This window comes from Antechinus flavipes, chromosome 5 (assembly GCF_016432865.1).
Source record: "Antechinus flavipes isolate AdamAnt ecotype Samford, QLD, Australia chromosome 5, AdamAnt_v2, whole genome shotgun sequence".
NCBI classification, from domain to species: domain Eukaryota; kingdom Metazoa; phylum Chordata; class Mammalia; order Dasyuromorphia; family Dasyuridae; genus Antechinus; species Antechinus flavipes.
The window spans coordinates 105,225,815-105,248,138 of record NC_067402.1 but is presented as its reverse complement, the minus strand read 5'-3'; the positions used below and the strand labels follow the sequence as shown (position 1 = coordinate 105,248,138).

The 22,324-nt window shown below is 36.3% G+C and overlaps 1 protein-coding gene across 1 annotated transcript in view; it reads right to left on the bottom strand.

The window, feature by feature from the left end:
• Window positions 1-22,324, bottom strand: part of CREB3L2 (cAMP responsive element binding protein 3 like 2) — a 156,661-nt gene that overhangs the window by 21,597 nt on the left and 112,740 nt on the right. Inside the window, exons 5-8 of the mRNA XM_051961734.1 lie at window positions 16,671-16,846; window positions 11,910-12,056; window positions 8,341-8,399; window positions 5,249-5,317 (exon numbers count right to left, since the gene is read on the bottom strand). Of these exons, the coding sequence (XP_051817694.1) occupies window positions 5,249-5,317; window positions 8,341-8,399; window positions 11,910-12,056; window positions 16,671-16,846 (451 nt within the window). The remainder of the gene's footprint in view (window positions 1-5,248; window positions 5,318-8,340; window positions 8,400-11,909; window positions 12,057-16,670; window positions 16,847-22,324) is intronic.

The window sequence follows — 22,324 nt, the reverse complement described above, 5'->3', positions numbered from 1 at the left end:
GTGAGAAATAAGAAAAGTAGAAGAAACTGGCCAGCTGGTGTGCATAAAAAAAGAAAGGGAGGAGGCAGGATTAGGAAGAAAGGAAGAAAATGAGAATTGAAAAAAAAAAAAAAAAGAAATTTTAATGGGAAGGAGATTGTTTAAAAAGAGAGAGAGAGAGAAAGGGGGGGTGGGGGTGGGGAAGTGGGGTTGTGAGGATGGAGAAAAGGACTCAAGAGTTCTTGAAATGAATTACTCCAGACAGGACAGGAGTTGAAACCAAGCTCAAACCTTGCCAAATAATGTTAGGAGAAAATGCATAGCTTTAAAGAAGGAGGAGGGGGCCCTGGGGAATCACCTCACTCCCATCTTACACTTTTCCTGATGACATTCAATTAGTGGATCACCTCAGCAGAAGAGGTGTGAATGTGATTTCACACTGTCTCTGCAGAGGGAAGTTCCTCTGGGGCCTGGAAGAGAGGGGTTAGAAAGCTCCCTCCTCCTCCTTCCCCTCCTTCTTCCCACTCATCTTCTTCCAGTTTCCTGGCACCGTCCACATCCCCTGAGCTTAGCTGAGAAGGCTGCTCTCACCTGGGCAGGAAGCAACATGTTCATTGTCTTCCAGGCCCCACATAAGCACTGATACACTGGGATATGTTTGACTTAGGATTCTCAATGTAAGATTTCAACTTGGGAGTGAAGAATTTGGCAGATTTGATTGCTCACTGGACCCCAAACCATTGACCTTCCTTATCCCCAATCCCATTATGCAGAAAAATGATCCACAGACCTCCCCAACCTATTATTTCCCTGCCTCTCTCCTCCTCATTTCCTTACCATCTCTCTTCTTCTCCCCCTCTCTCTTACGAACAAAATAGATGGGATGAAAAGAAGGGAACAAGCATGTGTTAAGCACCTACTATTTGCCAGGCATTGTGCTAACTCTTTACAAATACTATCTCATTTGATTCTTACAACCTCTCAAAAACCTTGGAAGGTGGGATAATAATATCATACCCATTTTACACCCGAGACCTAGAGAGGATATGTGGCTTGTCCAGGTTCACAAAGGAAATGTTCCAAAGGCAAGATTTGAATCCACATTCTCTGACACCAGAGCCATTTTTCTTTCCATTCCAACATGTTTCTTTCTTCCCTTGCTATAAAACACTAAAAGGAAATCTCCTCTCCTTGCCCTTTTCACATAGTGCTTGGATATGTCTCAACATAGCTCATGGAGAGGGGATGAGCCATTTAAATGGTGTGATCTGAAAAAAATACGAGTACACCTTTTCCCCTCATTTGCCAACATGGAGTCTTCAATTTCCAGGAATTGATATACGGACCATTTAAGACTCCAAGAATTCCCTATTTAAATATAATGGTGAAATGAATGGAAATATGGTTTAGTGTTCAGAAATCCTGAGCAATTATGTTATTTGTGAACCAGGCACTTAAGGTAGAAGGAGAAAGGTATTGGAAGCAAGGGCAGAAACAAAGAGAGGGAGGTAGAGAAACTCCAGGGAAAACATTTCCTTTCTTCTCACTTTTGCCCAAAGCTGACCCTGATTTCATATACTTAAGAGAAGCTCATGGTTTTGAGAGAAGCTCACACTCAATCACAGATGAAACAACAAGACTCAGAGGTGCTTGGATTGTGCAAGATTACATAGTCAGTAACAAAGTCAAAAGGAAAATCTAGATTAATTTTCTGTCTAGTCACAATCCCCAGATCATAAATCCTAAGCCAAAATAAGTAATATTTTCCCATTAATTGTGCTTCTATTTAAACTAATATTTTGGAGGGGGATGTTAACTCATAGCATCGTGTACCTAGAGCTGAAAGGGACAATAGTGTGCATCTATTTCAAGCATTACTCTTATTTCACAAATAAAAAAATGAGGAGCTGAGATTATGTGATTTGTTCAGCCAGAATCACAAACAGCAATCAAAGGCAAGTCTTTCAACTCCAGATGTAGACCTCTTTTCACAACATCATTCTGCTTTGGAAAACAAAGAATGCTCCCTAATAAAGCATGGTTCTGGATCATGGTTCATGGATTACATTAGCTTCCCCCACACAGTAAGAACATGGAATAATAACCTGAGAAGGGTAATCATTGCCTAGGATGAAATCTGGCTTGTAGAGCACATCATGGTATTTGGCTAGATGAATGTAGCGAAGTCAAAAGGGTCCTAGGTTAGAGAAGAGTTGTAAGTGAAAAGCCATCAGATCAAAAATGGAAGTGCAGAAAGGTTGGCCCAGAATAACACAGTTAGTTAATGTCTGGGTAAAATTTGAATTCAAATCTTCCTGATCCCAAGCCCAGAACTCTTATCTATTGCACCAACTTAGCTGTCTCTTCAACTTTAAAAGAGAACGCTTAGGTGCAAAGACTTGCTTCCCACTTCAACTAATTCAGGAAATTTACTGAAGAGACTCAGTAACCTCATCCATAAAGTGGAGACAATAATTTTTTGCTTTTATAAGGCTACTTTGAAAAGAGATCTATGCAAACTTAAAAGTGCTCCATAAATATGAGATATGATTAGAGGCAGCATGGCACAATGGTTAGAGTAATAGGTCTCACTCACATTTAGGAAGTCTCATTTATGAAACATATTGGATTTGTGACCATGGGTGGGTCAATTAACTTCAAAGTGCTTAAACTCTTCTCTAAGACTAAAATGTAGCAAAGGCTCTGTATCAGTGTTGGGAGAGGGAATTTCCTCACCTGGGAGTTCCATTAGCCTATAGAAGCTCCTTGAGAATAAGGACTGTTCCATTTGTTCAATAATGAAAAGAACCAGCTACATCCAGCCAAAAAAACTCTGGAAAATGAGTATGAACCACAACATAGCATTTCCACTCCCTCTGTTTTTGTCTGTTTGCATTTTTGATTTCCTTCTTGGGTTAATTTTACCTTATTTCTACGTCTGATTTTTCTTGTGCAGCAAAATAACTGTATGGATTTGTATACATATATTGTATTTATCATATACTTTAACATATTTCACATATATTGGAGGGGGTGGAGGGAAGGAGGGGAAAAGTTGGAACAGAAGGTTTTGTAACGGTCAATGCTGAAAAATTATCCATGCATATATCTTGTAAATAAAAGGCTATAAATAAAAAAAGAGAAAATAAGGACTTTTTTTTGGTTTTTTGTACCCTCAATGCATAGTTCAATACTGAGTGCACAGTGGGTGCTTAAGAAATACTTACTGACTGACTGTACCAAAGAAATTTCAGATTTAATTTCTATCTCTATACCTAATATTCTTAATTATGATTATTACCCATGTGATCCTAGGTAAGGCTTAACATCTCTGTTTCCTCATTGGTAATAGAAGGGGGTTATGTAGGGAGGTTGTGCTATGTAATCTTTATAGGCTTTTTCCACCTTTAAGTCCTGTGGATCTTATGTCTGAAATGGCATTGCTTGGTTCAAGATCCAGGCAAAAAAAAAAAAAAGCAACTTCTTTAGCCCCAAAATGATAGTGAATAACTCATAGCTTCACTCCTTCTGCCCCCCTGTGGCAAGAGGGATGATTAAACAATGGAAACTACCAAGGATTAAAATTCAGAGCAAATTCCAGTCCTTTTTTTTTTTTTTTAAATTAAAATTTTCTCTTTTCTATTCTGGATTTATCTTACAAAGGAACAATTTGATCCATTTGTTAAAATCATATTTTTGAAAGGGAGAGAAGAGGAGAGACAGACAGATAGAAGACCTGTACTCTTCTGAATTCCAAGTAATAGCAAGAGTGAGGAAAAAAGATTTGAGCTAGAAGGGACCTTCATGAACATGATCATGTTCAATCCTTTGTTGTTAAAGCAGAGAAAAGCTTGTTCAAGTTCATTCTTTTTTATATAACACAGCTAAGTGGCCTAGTAAATGTAACAGTGGACTTGGAATCAAATATTATTAGCCAAGTGACCTTCGACAAAGTCATTCATTCTTTCTCAATATCATTTTCATCTTCTGTAAAATGGGGGCAATAACACCTACCTTACAGTATTGTTGTAATGATTATGGAAAGAGAAAATCATTTATACAATGCTTTCTATGTGCCAGGCACTGTGCTAAATGTTTTTACAAATATTATTTCATTTGATCCTTTAAAAAACCTTGTGACACGTTATCCTCATTTTACATTCAGAACAAAGGTTAAATAACTTATCCAGAACCATGTAGTCAGTCAGTATTGGAGACTGGATTGTTTAAATGAGATATTTGTAAAACACTTTGCAAAACTTAAAGCACCACAAAATATAGATTAGTTATTATTATAGTGTGGGATTACAAAGAGTTTGATATACCTATTTCACTTGATCACAACTCTGTCAGCACAAAGTACAAATATTATACCCATTTTATACATAAGATAATTGAGGCATAGAAGGAATAAATGATGCCCAGGGTCACTTGCAGTAAATGATAAAACAGAAATTCCAACTCCAGTTTTCTGACTCAAAATGCAATATTAGGTTTTTTAAAAATTTGTTTTTATTTCAGGTTGTTTTGTTTGTTTTGTTTTGTTTTGTTTTTGCATAGCAGTAATGGTTTCATTGGTTTATTAATTCAACCAATATTTATTATCTGCTATGTACATAGTACCATTCCAGGTATCAAATTAAAGAGAGTAAGTGGTTTCTCCTGCTTTTGACTATAATATAGGATTTAAAGAAAAACTGCTAATCTAAAAGCTGGTTTTTTTTTCCTGATATGATTTTGTCAACCTAGGTTATTTTGACAATAATTTGTCTCTTAGGAACTAAGAAATCAACCTTCTACTCAGAATGTGTTAAACAAACAGTAAATGGATGGATAATGAATGGACACTCATAACAGTTCTTTAAAATAGGTACATTTAAGAGCTTAAAGAAAACTATCTCCAGAACCAATTTCATTAGTGGAGTCCTTGGACTCCAGTGAGATGGCTCGTGCCATATTTCCTACTCATGAACTTCACAATCATTAAAGGAAATCCAAACTCTCCATTTTTTCCCATGCTTTTTTCTTTATAACTCTTTCCAAGCTCTTGTGGTTGCCTCTGACAAGGAGTTTAGCCAGACTCTTTCTCTGCTGCTTTGACTTGGAGGTCTTGAGCCCCAGCTATAGTAGGGAACATAATAGTCTTTACCTTCTTTTTCCTATTTTATTCCCAACTATGTATTTCCTTTTCATTATTAGCCATATTCTTTCCTTTTCTTACCTTCTACTTGATAGATAAGCCTCCCCCATACCTTTAGCTGCTTCTTACCTGTTAGTATTCTCCAAAACCTCCACCTTCTTCCTCAACTCCATGTTCTCATTTGAACAAGATTCTACCCTGCAGAGGAGGAAGAAAAGTAAGAAAAGTCATTTTGGAAAAAACCAAGCCTAGCTGGCATGTCTTGTTAACAAAGCGGGACAATTGCTTGCTTCTACTTGGCCAAGGAGATAGCTTGGTTATATTCAAATATGGGGAAGGATGAATGAGTATACCAATAATCCCAGTGAGAATATAGGTAGGATGTATTGTACACATAAAACACTGAGATGTGAAACAGAAAAAATACACACTCAAAAAAAAAAAAAAAAACTAGAAAAAGATATTCACATATAGTTAGGTCCCATATTTGAGTAGGGAAGCATTAGCAAACTGGCCAATGGGAAAATAAACTTTATTTTTGTCCTCAAATCATATCTTAAAAGTTTAAAGAAAAAAAATACTGCATTTCATAGTTTAAAAAAAAGATTTATTGATTTTTTTTGTTTTCATATTAGTCATTTCCTAAAATATTACCTTCACTGAATCCTGACATAATATAGAAGAAAAAAAGTTGAAATAAAAGCAATCAAACCAGAGATCGCACCTGACACAGCATATTTCAACAGTTGTATCTATAGTTTTTCACCCTACACAGAAGAAAGTGAATCTGTTTCATCATCTGTTTTCCAATATTTGTCATTACAATGAATCAGAATTCAGTTTTTTTCAATGTTTTCTTCATTGTGTACATTGTCCTTCTAGTTCTCCTAGTTCTCTCTTGTCCTTTGGTCTTCATCAGTTCATAAGTTATTACATGCTTCTCTGAATTCCCTCTATTTAATCATTTCTTATAGTTCAATAACATTATATGATATCCATAAACCACACTATATTCAATCCTCCTCAACTTGATGGAAGCCCAACATTATTCCCAATTTTTTTATTACTTCAGAAAAGTGTTGTTATAAATACTTTTACATATATCTCATCTTGAGCTGAATTGTAGGACTGCTGGATCAAAAATATGAATTTTAGTGGGTTTGGGTTTTGTTTTGTGTTTTTTGCATGACTGTTTTCCTAAATATTTGAACCACATCATGACTTAATGGGAAAACCAAGGACCTACCAGGATCAACAGAACCACTCCTATTTCTATCTAGGAATATATTATGGTTCCTTTCCTGGGTCTAGAACACAATCTTCAATTTAGCTAAAGAAATAACTCTTTAGGATCAACAAAAACTAAATATTTCTTAATTTTTCATATTTTCAATTCAGCAAACATTTTAAAACAAGAGAGCGACACTGACATTCGGAAAGTAGAACAAAAAAAAATTTATAAGAGAAACAGTCAATATTTGTTATACATTACTTACTCTATTCCCTGTCCCCTACACCTTACCATCTTACCTAATTTTCACAAGAAAAAAGCCTATTAATGTTATTTTACCACGGCTATTCACTCAGATTAAGAACTTAGAGAGAAAAACAAATAAAGAATGATAATTGTCACTTTATGAGTCAATACATTTCCCTGCCAGCTTTAGTACCTCTAATATTCTGTGAGTCTCTGTGGTGCAGATGAGGTCAGATAAAATAACGGATCTTATATGGCCAAAGTGATGGATGTTAAAATGGTCCACCTTCTTTTCCAGATATGTATCATTCTGATGACATTTATACTGCTTCTCTCCATAGTTTTTGTTTGGCAATACACTCTGGCCTTCTCACTCCTGTCATGCAGTTCTCAATATCCTTTCAATGACCCTCAGTTATAATTCTTCAGAGACTACAGTATTCTATGACTCACCATTACCAGCATTACCAGAACAGTGTCATTAAAAAGATGAATCCTTGTTTCAGGAAGAAATGAGACTATTAAAACACTGATTTTAATATGTATATATGTTTATATGTAAATGTATATATTAAACATGTATAATAAATAATATAATAATATATAATCTAATAAGTGATAAAATGTGTATATATATTAAAATCAGTGTTTTAAAATGTTATATGTATGTGTGTATATATATCTTCCTGTTCAATTCTGGACTCACCTTACTGTCCATAGAGAGAATCCATCCAAGATATATATAGTGATAGACCAAAAGAATAGGAATTGATAACACAACAAGAATGAAGACTAATTAGCTGGCAGCCCATTTGCTTCTCTCCAATCAATTCCTTATCATGAAAATGAGAAGAAGGGCCCAGTCTTGAATGGAACAGTTATGGTAGGATAAGAACATGAATCATGTCAATCAAGAGGGCACAGATTGGTTATGATCAGACTTACTAGTGAGAGTACCTATAATGATGAGTTCAATAAATTAGCAAATACACATTAACCCCCAAACGTTGGGGCTTACATTCTGAGTGGGGAGACCATTTATCTATTGGACGAAAGACATACAGGCAGCATTTGTGACTTTTTTCATGCTCACTGGGGAGGAAGATTTTAAGGACTTGGAGAGACTTGGTTTGAAGAAAGAAGCATGAAGGGAAAACTTGACTCCATTTCTGCTTCTTGCCTATATAGTTTTTTGCTTCCTCTCCTAACTACCACTAGGTGTCAGGCAAAACACAGCAAAGCACGCAAGAAGCTTCAAAGATAGAGCAATCCAAAATAACATGGTGACTTAGGATAGGGCAAAGCTTCTTAAATTGTGGGTTTCGATCCCATATGGGGTCGTGTAACTAAAGGTGGGATTTGAAGAAAATCTAAAAGATATCAAATATTCTGCCACGATTTAGTTCTTTATATAAAAATAAACAAGTACATCTGTCTCAGTGTGCAAATTTGCTTTTGTTTTTAATAAATACCATGTATAGGATTGAATTGTTTTAAAATTAATTTATTTATGATTAATTATTAGTAAATATTTGATTTGTATACTTATTTTATATGCCTATATACCTGAGGTCACATAAAAATTTTTCAGGTGAAAGGGAGTCACGAGTGGAAAAGTCTGAGAAGCCCTGATATAGAGGATGACAAACCAAGAGGAGCTAGAGAAAAAAAATACAAACTACAGGCTTCCTTCCCATTTCAACTACTGTTAGTTAAAATATCTATATTGAGAGGATAGACTTACTTTTTCTCTAAACTGTCCATGTATTCTTTCTTCTTTCTCCTACTTTCCTGGGCAGAAATCTAAGAAAAAGAAAACACCAAAGTAAATATAGAGGTTTCAGTACCTATGACCAAATCAGTACTCTATATGGGAGATAGTTAGATGTCAAGATTATTTAAGTTCTCAATACATTATCATATTTCAATAGCTACTGCCTGCCTCCACTCATATACCCTTAACCCATTTCTCACATAATCACTCTCTTTTCCCTGGCCCTTAGGGTAGTATAATAATTAAAGTGCTGGATTTGGAGTCAAGACCTGGGATTATCTCCATCTCCTGTCATTCATTACTAAAGCATCCAATCCAAAACTCTCATTTCATACTTGAGGAAAACTCAGGTTCAAATGGAATGATTTTGTCTAAGGTTATACTTGTTATAAGTAAAAGAGGCGACATTTGATCTCAGGTTTTTTGACTCTAAACTCAATGCTCTTTCCAGTGTACCATGGTTCTCTTGAGTCAAAGGAGACTCTCATTTTCTTATAATCCTACTCCATTGGTTTTATATAACTGTGTCTTATCTTAATCTTCCAAGTGCTTAGGATAGTATCTATATACAGTAGGTATTAAACAATTATTGAGCCAATCTTGTTTTGTCTTCCACAGCACCAAAATTATATCCTTTCAGACATGAGAATGCAATTATCATTTCCTTCTCTTGGATTACTCTTTGCTGGGCTAAGAATGACTGAGTTCTTAATTGTTCCTCATATCACATGGCTTTTGGATTAACAATTCCAAGTTATTTTCCTCTGCCCATTCTGGTTTATTAATGTCCCTTTTTATAAGACATGTCCAAAATTGTACCTGACTCTAAGGTACAGAAGTATTTTGTCTTTTTCTAGACTTCTGTTACCATGACCTAAGATTAAGTTAATGTTTTAAGAATCACTATTAGCTCATATTAAGGTTGTGAGAAATTGAAACCTCCAGATTTCTTTTCATGTAAACTGAGACCAAGTCAGGGTTCTCTACTCTATATTTGTAAACTGATGTTTTTAGCTTAAATTCACATCTTTACATTTATTTCTGCTAAACCCCATCTTGTTAGCCTTGGCCCAGCATCCTAAACAGTTGATGATTTTGTTCTCTGACTTCTGAGTCATAGATTATCACTATATTAGTTATCATTTCAAGCTTTATTTTCATCTGAAAATAAATATTTGTTGAAAGAATGAATGAATATCATGTGTCCATACCCAGGGCACTTATCATTTAACCAGTGAAATGATAAGTTGTAGGGTCTTATGATATTCCAATGGAATATAGGAAGCTCTATCCAGGTTGACACAATACCAATAACCAATACTTAGAATGTATTGTTTATCTACAAGTTATCTAACAGGTTTCAAACCTATTTATCAACACTGTCAGACTTTCCACATTTGGTCATTTGTCGACAAAGATTTTAAATACAAATTTGTTCAAATTTACCGAAATGAAGATGTTCTCAAGATGTCTATAATGTTTCTAGCCTAGAAAATCTAACAATAAAAGTCAATGAGATGGAGCTGTTTTTGCAGCCACACAAACCTGGATTAAAGTTCTACTTGTGATACTATGTGAAGACACTAGATACTAGATCAGGTAACTAATAAAATGTTATACCCAAGCTGCTGATCTGCCTCAATGGGAAGTTCCACAATAGAATTCCCAGTATTGATGATGTATAAGTGTGAGAATCAACAAATGAGGCTAGGTTGAAATAACTTGCTCTTATTAATCCCATGTTAGCTCCTTTCATAAATACTCATGGACCATTTGCTTAATAAAACATTTAGGAATTTATGAGATTTCTTAGACTGTAGTTTCTAGAATCTACCTTTTTCTCTTCATTAAAAATCAAGACAATATCTTCCCACAATCTATTCTTCATTTCTCAAAGACTGCAGACAATGTTTCTGATACTATTTTCAAGTTCCTCTATTGTTCCTTTGGTTGTGAAGATCTGAAATAACTTAAAATAGCTCGGTGTTCCTTTTGACTATTTTCTCTTTATAGCCTATGTTCTAAGCTTTCCAAATTCCAGGCCATTTTTTTTTGCTTAGATTTCTCATTAAAACCTTTCCTTAGCAGGCAAATTTAATGACAGTTTTATACCCTGGTATTTAAGATAGACAGGCTTCTATTGATGAGCCTTGAAGTTATTAAAATACTACATAAAAATAAAAGTTTAAAATCGCATTTAACATATGGATGTTTAAAAAGAAAAATAAAAATGATTTATTCATAAAAACCCAGAATTTTCAAACTTAGATACTACTGGGCTCTTATAGCCATGTGAATGAATATGGAGGTTATATGTTTTGTGTTACATGTGTATTCTGTTAATAAGTTTCAAACTAGAGAAGAAGACCTGCCTAAAATCCTTCACCCTTAACCCCTGAAACACTATGTTGAAACTCTCTGGACCGGTTCCCATATCAAGAGACTCTTCCTAACAGAGCTTTATATCCTGCTTTTTTCCTTTTCAATCCTGTTTCTTTCCCACTGTTCCATAAGATACTTTCTGTCATCCCCTCTGATAATTCAAAAATCTCTCTTGCAATGCTAGGAGAGAAGAAGAGCTAATGAAGGATGCTATTCTCAGCCTCTTCTTCACCCCATTTTCCTCCTCATCAGAAAGTTTTTCTTCTCCCTTTGTAGATTCTCTTCCATCTATGCTTTTTCCTTTGTGGACACTATTGAGTCCCATTGAGAGCCCTCAGTACTAAAGAGTTTTCTGAGGTCAAGTCAAGAGGAAGGATGGAAGATAAATGGAGAAAAGACTATTGGAGAATGACCATAGAGAGTGATGATTTTGCTTCTAATAGAATTACCCCAGGAAGTACGAGTAATGTGAAAAGTTGGTATCACAGTCATGGAATTATAGAATTTAAGAGTTTGAAGGGACCTCAGTGGCCATCCAATCTAAGTGACACACAAAAGCAATCCCCATTATAACCCATTCAACATGTGATCGTCTAACCTCTGCTTCAAGTCCTCCAAGGAAAGGGTATCATGATTTCCTTGTTTCCAGAAGCTACACCCCTCCTAAAGAAGCCCAAGATTTGGATTAGCTTTTTTTGGCTACCACATCACAGTACTGAGACACTCTGAAGCTTGTAGTTCACTAAGATCCCTAGATCTTTCTCAAAACAAATACCACTTTTACATGCCTCCTCCATCTTATATTTGTGAAACTTATTTTTGTACCTAAATCCAAGACTACATTTTTATTCCTGTTAAATTTCTTCTGTTTAGATCAACAAATTGGATAAGAAATCTTTTATGCATTTATCCAAGTTACTTGGCACAGGTCTACAAACATTCCCTGGAATTCTCCATCCCATTGATGCTGAACCATGAACTATTTTTTTGAGTCTGGCCACCCACGAATCAATTTGAAATCTTCTAATTCTGTATGTTATCACCTAAATTATATCAGAGAGGGGAAGAAAGAAAGGACCTATTCTGTCCCCTACTTATAGATGTATTAGTGTCCACAGAACTATGTTCCTGGGACCACCCTAAACCCAGAACCTCACCTTGTTTTTTATTTTCCTCCTGATTTTCTTCAGGGCTTTTTCCTCTGCTTTTGTCAAGGGCAGTTTGGTGGGAATAGGGTACCCTTCAGCAATCAGTGTCCTCTTCTCCTCTTCTGTCAAGATCAGGGGGCCTGATCCCTGGAGTTTCTGTAGAGACCCAAGGAAAAAAAGGAGGCAAAAAAGAAAAAATCATTGAGTATACAAAGCCATATGCTTGAAATAGTCAGCCAAGAAAGTGACAGATATTGCTATTAAACTACAAATTCCTTAAGAGCAAGAACTGTTTTTTGTGTGTGTGTGTGTGTGTGTGTGTGTGTGTGTGTGTGTGTGTGTGTGTGTCTCCCCAGAATTTAGTACAATACCTGGTGTAGATAGTAAATACTTAATAAATACTTGTTAACTTGACTTGAATGTGATTCTAAAAATAGAGTGAAACCCTATTTGTTTTCAGTGGGTACAGTACCTATACTCGAATAAAAGCAGGGGCTTGAATGTCATTCCTCTCTCAAGTTATCTTCTAGGACTCAATGCATGGAATAATTAAATTATCTTGCATTGATTTAGCATATGTTTACAAACAGAGAGAAGCCAAAGCAGCTCAATTCTAATCCATGGGTATTAAAATCAGAGGATATCAAGTGCTTTGCACATCTCACATATTTAATTGAACATTTGTTGAACTGAACTGAAAGAATATTTAGTGACTACTGGGGGAAAAAATGATCAGTTTCTTTCTGTGGATGTCATGTGGATGACATGTAAATTTGCTGCTATCACTATGACAGGCAGGAGAAAACTGAAAACTATGTGAGAATCCAACCACTATGGAGGAAAGAAATCAAGAACCTAAGTATCCCCCAGTTTGTGGTCAGCACCAGACTACAATAATTTCTTGCTCTAACTAGAGAATCACCCAACCAGCCAACTTTCAGGGACTGAAAAGAAAAAAATTAGGCTTTATCCTAACCAAGTGACTGAATGAAGATTATTTTTTCTCTGTCCCTGATAAGTACAGAAGGGAATAAAGGACTTGCCCTTCTTTAAAGAATACTGGGGATTTGGTATACAAATACAAAGACCTGGCTCTGAATTCTGGCTCTGCCCTTTATTTCTTAGTATGATCTTGGAGAAAACATTTAACTTCACTGGGCTTCACTTTCTTTATAGAAAAGCAGGGAGTTGGATCAAGATGATCTCTAAAGTCCCCCCTTCCAAGTCTAAAAACCCATGATTCTATGAATATTTCCCAAAAAGAACAAAATTAAAATGTGAAAAGTAAAGGAGTGGAATCTTACTCAAAGCCAGAATTCCTACTGATCATCAAGATATTGGACAAATGAAAGTTTTAGTTGAAACTTATTTTACAAAAACAGCTTTTTTTGGTGAGGGGAAGGGAAGGGGAAGAGATGAGGTGGGAAGAGGAGGATTGAAATGATAGCATAGCACCCCTAGCAAGGACACTCAGGTCAAATCATTTACTTTCTCTGAACCTCAGTTTCCTTATCTATAAATGGGACAGTAATATCCATCCTGTTTTACAGTGCTATTACTATGAATCAAACAAAATAATGAGTGTATAAGTGTGTTGCAAACCATAATGTACTACACAAATGCAAAGGAGCGTTCTATCAAATTTTTCCAAATGCATCTTTGCAACACGAATTTACCAAGATTTCTGCTACTTCAAAAGTAGCATCATTCCCAGGAATAGGGCATGGACATGCAACAGGCATTCTGAATTTAAAACTTCCAGAAGTATTAGACAAAAAGTATTCTGTAGGATCTATTTTCAGCAGAATACAAATATAACATGAGATAGTCTAGGTTTTGTAAGAGTGAGAGAACTATAACCTATATTACTGTGTCCATACAGGGAAATGAAGTGAGAGTTCTGACACAGGACCTCTTCTCTTCTCCTCTATTATTTCACTTGATCATCTCATCAGCTCCCATGGATTTACTTACTATCTCTATGCTAATAATTCTTATATCTTTTAAATCTTTCTACTAACCTCCAATCTCATAATTTCAGATGCCTTTCAAACAAGATGTCTCATAAACATTTTAAACTCAACATATCAAAAGTGGAATTTGTGATCTTTTTCCCTAAACTCGGCTACTTCTTATCTTATCTATTATTCTTAAAGGCAACACTATTCTCCTAGTTCCCCAGGGCCACAACCTAGGAGTTATCTTCAACATCTCACTATCTTTCACTCTCTCACCCATACTATCTCTGACTCCTTCATCCATATATCACATGTCAATTGTACTTTTGCAACATCTCTCCAAAGTATTCCCTCCATTAATTCCTCTGACAATTTGCCCTGATACAGGCACTCATCACCTCATGCCTTGATTATTTCAATAATCTCCACTCATTCTCTCCCCATGCCAAACCATCTTCCATTCAGCTGCTAAAATGATAAGACATGCCTTCTCTCAGCTCTGCGGGCATTTCCTCTGGTTATTGTCCATGTGAAATTCTCTTTTGCCTCTGATCCGACTACTGACCTTCTTGACTTCTTTAAGTCCAAACCAAAACCCAACCATCTTCAGGAAGCATTCTCCAAACTCTCTTAATTCTAATGTCTGTTAATTATTACCTATTTCATCTGACATATAGCTTGTGTTACATATATCTGTTTGTATGTTGTCTTCCCTATTAGATTGTAAGCTACCTAAGGGACAGGGACTGTCTTTTCCCTTTTTGTGTCATCAGCACTTAGTACACTGCCTGGCACACAGTTGGTACTTAAATGCTTTCTGATTGAGTTATTTTATAGCACAACTAAAGATGTAGTTTAGAAAAATATTTTTAAGTCAGTTTTTATTGAGCCATAATACTATGCTGAGGCTTATGTTGTTGCTGTTGAGTCATTTCAGTTGTATCCAACCTTTTGTGAGTCCATTAAGGATTTTTTTGGCAAAGCTACTAAAGTGGTTTACCATTTCCTTCTCCACTTCATTTTATAGAAGAGGAACAAATAGAACAAATGGCTTGCCCACAGTCACACAGCTGATAAGTACCTAAGGCCACATTTAAACTCAGAAGGAGTACTCTGTCCACTGTACTACCTATCCTCCCTTTTATGGAGATTATAAGTATAAAACATGGTGTCTACCTCAAAGGTGAATTATATAGATTAGGTAGAAGAATTAATATATACAAAATACCTAGATTTAAATACATAAATAAATATACACATAATACCTAGATTTAAATACATAAATACATACATACATCAATATATGTGGGTGGAGAATATAATATGCCTATTTCATATACATGTTATATGTATACATGTATGGATTATGCAGTGATCTAGGCCTGTGTTCATCAGGTAGGGAATCCTAGCCCTTATATAAATTCTTTTTAGGGCTGTAGATCAGCAGCTTATTTGTAACTTAAAAGTCTTATTTGTCTGGGAGTCCACAGGGAAGATGATCAACAGCAAGGTTCCTGACTCTAAAGTCAATTCTCTATCCACACTATGCTGCCTTTCTTAGAAAATAATTAAGTGTTAAATTGTGCATGGTGTGAAGTTGTATGATGCAATGAATAAAGAATTGGCATCCAAGTCAGGAAAGTCCAAGGTACATCACAGATACATGCTTTGTGACTGAGGAAACCACTTGCTCTCTCAGTGTCCCAGGTAACTCTCAAAGACTATAACCTAAAGATCTGTATTGACAGAAGGTGTTTGGTTTGGTTTGGTTCGGTTTGGTTTGGTTTTTTATCTGGGAACTATTTATACCGATGAAATCACAAGTCTGATCCAAAAAAAGAAAAAAATAAGATATTATGATATTGGTAAAAGGATGCTGAGAAAGGAAAGAAACTGAGTATTTAAAAAGTGCCTAGAAAACCACTGCTATAAAATCAAGAGTGAAGCCATCTAACTCTGTACAGGGGGCATTTAAAAAAAAAAAAAAGATTAAATAATGATTTAGACAAAGGATAGGGGAAACCCAAAATAACTACAAGATTTTACACTGGGTGTCCCTCAGCATGCTTTCCAAATCCCATGGAACAGATCTTGAAGGTTCAGATTTATTTTTAAGAAAAACACATGATGACCTTCAGGTAAATGGGATCCTCCCTCCTTCTGAAAGCAGCTGGCAAGGAAATTCCACTGGGCTGTCAAAAGCTCTTTTGGAACCATACAGAAGCCCTTATATACTCTTCACCCATGGACCTACAACTGGGATTCAGATCAATCTGCCTGAGGGCAAAGCTAACTGAAACTGTGAGGTAGTTCCATAGCAACCTGGCTCACAACAAACCTGGTTTGTAGGTGGGAGAGTTACCTCAAACTGCCTCAGTTTGGCTCACAACAACACTGTGGTTAGGTGGCCAACAGAAACAGGATTTGTATATAATTAGGGCTCAACTTTGTTCTCGCAGAATACTGCAGAAAAAGAGTCCTGGACTTGAAAGGATCAGACTTCTAATCCCAAATCTGCCACTTTGCAAGGAGGTATATCATTCACTATCTGGACATCAGTTTCCTTCCTTACCTGTAAAATTAGAGAATTGAACAAAACGATCTCAAAGGTCCCTTTTTGCTCTAAAATTCTAAAGGAAATTTTTCCATGAGGTAAATATTTTTTAAATCACTGAAATATCATCTTTAAAAAGTCTCCTGTTTATCCCATACACAATGTACAGAAACAAATATTAAGCGGAGTCTGATTTGGTAAAGATATTAGGAATGCAAATAAAAAATTCACATGCAGAGTTTTCGGGATGCTACTTACATGAGGTGCTGTTAGAAGAGGGGAATTGGACAGGGCTGAGGCTGAACGAGATGTCATCTTTCCTGGTCCTTGGGTGGGGCTAGATGGTGTCAGGGATGGGCTAGGGCTCTGGCTGCCCTCAGAATCACTGCCATGACTGCTGGGAGGGGTCGGGGGGAGATGCAGGTGTTCCACCACTGATGGAAGAAAAGAAAATGGCATTTCTGTCAATAGAGGAGCAAGAAAAGCGAAAGGTGGGGGACGGGGAGTGGAGAAGAACCTTTTTTGTTCCCCTGTTAGGGGGGAAGGTGGATGTGTCTAGTGGGCTCCATGCTCATCTTTCTTGGGTTCTAATCTCTATTGGTCACTAGCAACATCTGACCATGAACAAGATGTTTCTGTTCTGAGCTTCAATGTCCATTTCCTTCATCTTCAGCAGCAGCATCAATATCTTCATCACCACAGATAACATTTCTATAGTGTTTAAAGTTTTTCCAAGGACTTTACATCAGTTATCTCATTTGAACTCCAACAACAACCTTCTGATGTGAGTACTATTATTATCCTTCCCATTTTACTGATGAAGAAACTGAAATATAGAGTGATTAAGGTGACCTCCCCTAAGGTCACACAGAAAGTAATAATTTGGGGATTCAAACTTAGTTCCTCCTGACTCCAAATCTCATGTTCTATCTATGAGCTGCAATGGAAAAGAATAATGCCATTAGGCCTGTTGTGAGGAATAACAATAACAACAAATGATGAAATAATATTGCCAATAGGAATGAAATATAAAAGGATAAGGTTAATTAGCTGCTTTTGCCAATTCCAAGATTACTTCTCACAAATTCATTTTTCATAATTTGACACTGCAACTGGAAGAGATAGCAAGGTAACATCAATATCCCCAAATCCTTTAAGCAACTACAAAGCAGCCTGACAGAGGACAAGCATTGGATTGTCTCTTCTTGCTAAAAAGTAGCAAAAGCTAAATTAACAGATAAAAAGTTACAAAGTATTTTAAGTCATTTAGTCCAATCCTTATCCCATGGATCTTATAAAGCCCCTTTAAAATATACACAAAAGAGTTATGTAGTCCCTGTCTGAAGGCTTCTAGTAATGCAAACTTCTTATTACTCCTCAAGTTAACAAATTCTACTTTTATCAGCTCTAATTGCCAATATCAGAGGTAGGTCTTGAACTTACGTTTTACTGACTCCAAAGGTAGCATTCCTTTCACTATACTATGCTGTGTCTCCATCATCATCATCATGATCTTGAAAAGGTTACTTAACCTTTCAAAGGCCCTAGTTCCCTACCTGCTCTCTCCCAAAAAAAGGCAGAGTGGAATCAGTGCTATCTGTGGCCCCCTCCAGTTTAAAGTATATATGAACAGAGCATTTTTGAACTCAAAAGTGATAAAAGAGAGTTATAAGCCTCAATTACAAACCCTGAAAATTGGGGATTCTTAAAAACCACACAAATAAGATGGGTTTTGATAGCTATACATTAGGATAAGACTAAAGCAAAATCTCAAGAATTGTGGTAATATTAGCTTGTAAGGAAAATAGATATTTAATATTTTTGAAAATTTTAACAATTTAAAGTCTAAAAGCCAAAATTTAAAACATTTAACCAAGAATTGCAAGAAAGCTAGACTTCCTAAAGGGCAAGAGTTTGACATGGCCAAATAAGAACTAGACCATTATGTGAACAGGCCTAGAGTGTATCCCAATGAATACAAGATTCTCCATAAAGAGAGTATTTTTATTCAATAAACACTTACTGGGCACTTATGAACATAGTTCTATATTATATGCAATGGAGACACTGTATTCATTTGTTCATTCACCAATCCATTCAAGAGGAATGAATTTATTGAGTATTTTAAAATGTTCTGTCTTGTCAAACACCAGCTGCTGAGACACATGACCACTTCTAAGGACATTGCTGAGTGGCAGAAGAGCAGTTATATAGATAGGAAGCAGTTTTTCCTATCACACAATCATTTTTAGAAGTGTGAACTATTGTGAGTCTTTGGCCTTGTATGGTCTGGGCAACTTCTCTGAGCTATATCCAAAGTAATTTTTGGTTCTCCTCTTTCTACCCATCACCGTTTCTTCTTTTTCTCTTACTCTCTTGTCTCTTCTTCTTCATCCATTCCCACTCCTTCATCCCCTGGCTTATTTTCCCCTCTCTATTTTTGTCTCCTTGGCTTGTCTTTCCAATGGCCCCATGAGTACCCATAAGGCTAAAGAGATTTCCAACAACATTCTATGCCTTTCTATTCTAATCAGCCTATACTCCTACCTACAATCGTTCTCAAGCAGAAAAATAGAGTACTTGGTCATAACTCAGGGGCTGCTGAGAGACCTACCCATTATTCTTTACGCTCATATCATAAATACATGTGGTATTGTGTGATGCAAAACAAAGAATCAACTGATGTCATCAGTTCTCTAGAATTTGTCATTAAATATTGCTCTATTTGTATTGGGCTAATCAATCAAGAGCCAGCTGCTTTATCCACTTGTTTCTAATGGAATCATTCTGGTATGATTCTTCTTTCTACAAAGAGATACTCTATTTACTTTCAAGAAAAGGAAAGAGGGAAGTAACAGGACAAGTGGGCCAAATATTAATCTACTGTTTCCTATTTGGTGAAAGCTATTCATTGGCCCCCAAAGGAGTTCAGCATTAGATTTCTAAACCTCATTTGAAAAGGAAAGCAGCTCCTGGGTTACAGGAAAGGCTAGAGTCACCAGAAAGTAGCTTTAATTCATAAAGAGGTAGTTAGTTACTTTAATCTTCCACTGGGTCAAAGTAATCAGGAAAATATGAATTTTATTTATGTTGGAAATGCTCCTTTCTAAAAAGAACCTGAATTTTTAGTCACACAAGACATGTACATATTGTTGGCATTCTGTAAAATGTGTTGAAACAAGTTTGAAGGACAAAATTTGTTGGAAGGTCCACTAGTCAAACAACTTGTCTAAAACACCACCTTTCACATTCTACCTTATATCACATTTATTGTTAATATGCACAGATCCCAAAGTTTGTGCTATTGTTTATTCTGGAATTTTCCTGTTAAAGATATCAGAATGGTTTGCCATTTTCTTCCCTGACTTATTTTATAGATGAGGAAACAGAAGCAAATAGGTGACTTGCCTGGAGTCACACAGCTAATAAGTGTCTGAGGCCACATTTGAACTCAGATCTTCTTGATTCCAGGTCAGCTCTCTATGCACTAGCTTCCCCAAAAGTTTAACTTTATTATCAACAAAGACTGTACATGGCAGAGTGGATAGACTAGCCTTAGAGGCAGGAAGGCCCGAGTTCAAGTCCTGCTTCTGATGCAGCCTCAGTCAAACTGAGCTTAAAAAGACCAAGATCTCCCATTTCGTCCAAGGCCATCTCCAGTTGTCTGGATCTATATCTTGCCACTGAACCCAGATGGTCCTAGAGGGGAAAGTGAGACAGGTGACCTTACACAATCCTCCCTCACTTAAATCCAGTTCACTAGTATGTCACAGCATCACCTCCCTAACATGTAGATCCTTTTCGAGAAGACAAACAACAATTGACTGTATAACTAAGGGCAAGTCACAATGTCCCAGGCAGCCTTCTAAGACTATTGAAAAGAGAAGGTATCCCTTAATTTGTATGAAAGGAGGAAATTTTCTCAACAGATTTACTACACCAGAGAAATCATAAGCCTACTTTAAAAAAAAAAAAAGTAAAAGTAACAACTTACATTTATATGATACTTGAAGGTTTACACCACTTTCTACTTAATCTCATTTAATACAACATAGGAGGGATGAAATACAAATATTATAACCCTCATTTTAAGATGAAAAAACAATGACAAAGCCCAATAACAAAATTCAATTCAATAAACATTTGCTAAGTGTACATACTCAGGGCAAGACACAATGTTAAGCTCTTAGGATACAAATAAGAAAAAGAAAGATAAAACCTGCTTTCAGGAAGCTTACATTCTAATGGAGAAAGCCAACATACAAAAGGAAGCTGGAAGGATGGAGCTTAAGCTTTAAAGTCCAAAGCTTTCTAGGAAACTGGGTTGTTTAGTAATTTGTTCAGCAAATTCTTTATCCATGGAAATACAAAAGTAAACACTAACTTAACTCTACTTGTACCAAATCTTTCACTCACCACCTCCTTCTCCAGGTAATTATGGATCTCAAGTCTTTGGCCTTTTCTTCTCTAGCTCTATTCTTTTCTTTAGGTCTCATTCGCTCCCATGGCTTCAGTTTTCATCTCTATTTAATCGATTGCAAAATCTAAAATGTCTAGCTCTTCTCTGACCTCTAGGACAGCTCCATTTCCAATTGTCTTGTACACATTTCTATTTGGATATTTCCCCAACATAGCAAACTAAGTGTTTCTAATAGGCATCAACTTCTCACCAAAACCTCTATCTCCTCCCAACTTTGCAAATAAGCATATATTATATATACACCTACTATAGGGTAAGAAGTTTGCCAAGTTTGGAAGACACAAAAACAAATGAAACTGTCCCCAACTTGAAGGAGGTTGTATTGGATCAGGAGATATAGTTATATATAAAACAAATGCCAGATCAGTTTGAAAGGAAAGGTATTAGCAGCTTGAGGGGAGCAAACACTTCATATAGCAGGTGGCACTTAAGTACGGTTGCAAATTAAAGTTGAGGTACTAAGAGGCGGATGTGAGAAAAAAAAAGCATATTTCAGACACAATGCCAAGTGGCTCCATGGAGACAGAGGATAGAGTGCTGTGGATGAGGGACAGTAAGAAAGCTAGTGTGTCTGGACCATAAAGTGAGGGGACAGCAATGTGGAATAAGTACATGCAAAACATGTTAGGTTAGGTTATAAAGAGCTTTAAGTGACAAAAAACCAAAGTTAATCTTTGTTCCTATTTGTTTCATGGAACCAATGGAGTTTACTAAGTAAAGGACTGACATGGTTAGGTCTATCTGTGTTGTAGTTAAATCACTTTTGCAAGCAATGTGGCGATGGCTGGAGAGAGAAAATATTGTCTTTTGGTCTCTCCTCCCAGTCACTGTAGCTTGAAACCTGGGAATCACCCTTGTCTATTCCCTCTACTCAAATGAAGTATATCCAAACTGTTCTCAAGTCTGTTTATTTATTTTTTTTTTTTACCTCCATGATATCTTTTGAATCCATCTTCTTGTTTCTACCCAAACTTTCACAGCCCTGGTCTAAGTACCCATTAGTTCTTGCCTAGACCAATGTTAACAAATTGCCTAAATAGTCTTCCTGGGCAGTTAGGTAATGCCAGATATCATCTTCACAAGTTCAAATCTGGCCTCAGACACTTACTAGATGTATGTTCTTGGACAAGTCACTTAACCCCATTTATCTCAGTTTCCCCATCTATAAAATAAGTTGAGAAAGAAACCACTTCAGTATCATTGCCAAGAAAACTCCAAATAGGGTCACAAAGAGTTGAACGTGACTGAAAAATGACTGAAATTGGTCTTCTTGCCTCCAGTCTGTGTCATATCCAATACTTCTCACAGTTGCCCCAAAATAACCTTCCTAATGTATGATCTGACCACCAAACATCTCTGCTCAAAATCCTTTGGTGGTTTCTTACTACCTCTGGAATAAATAGAAAGATCTGGCTCTAACCTAACTTTTTGC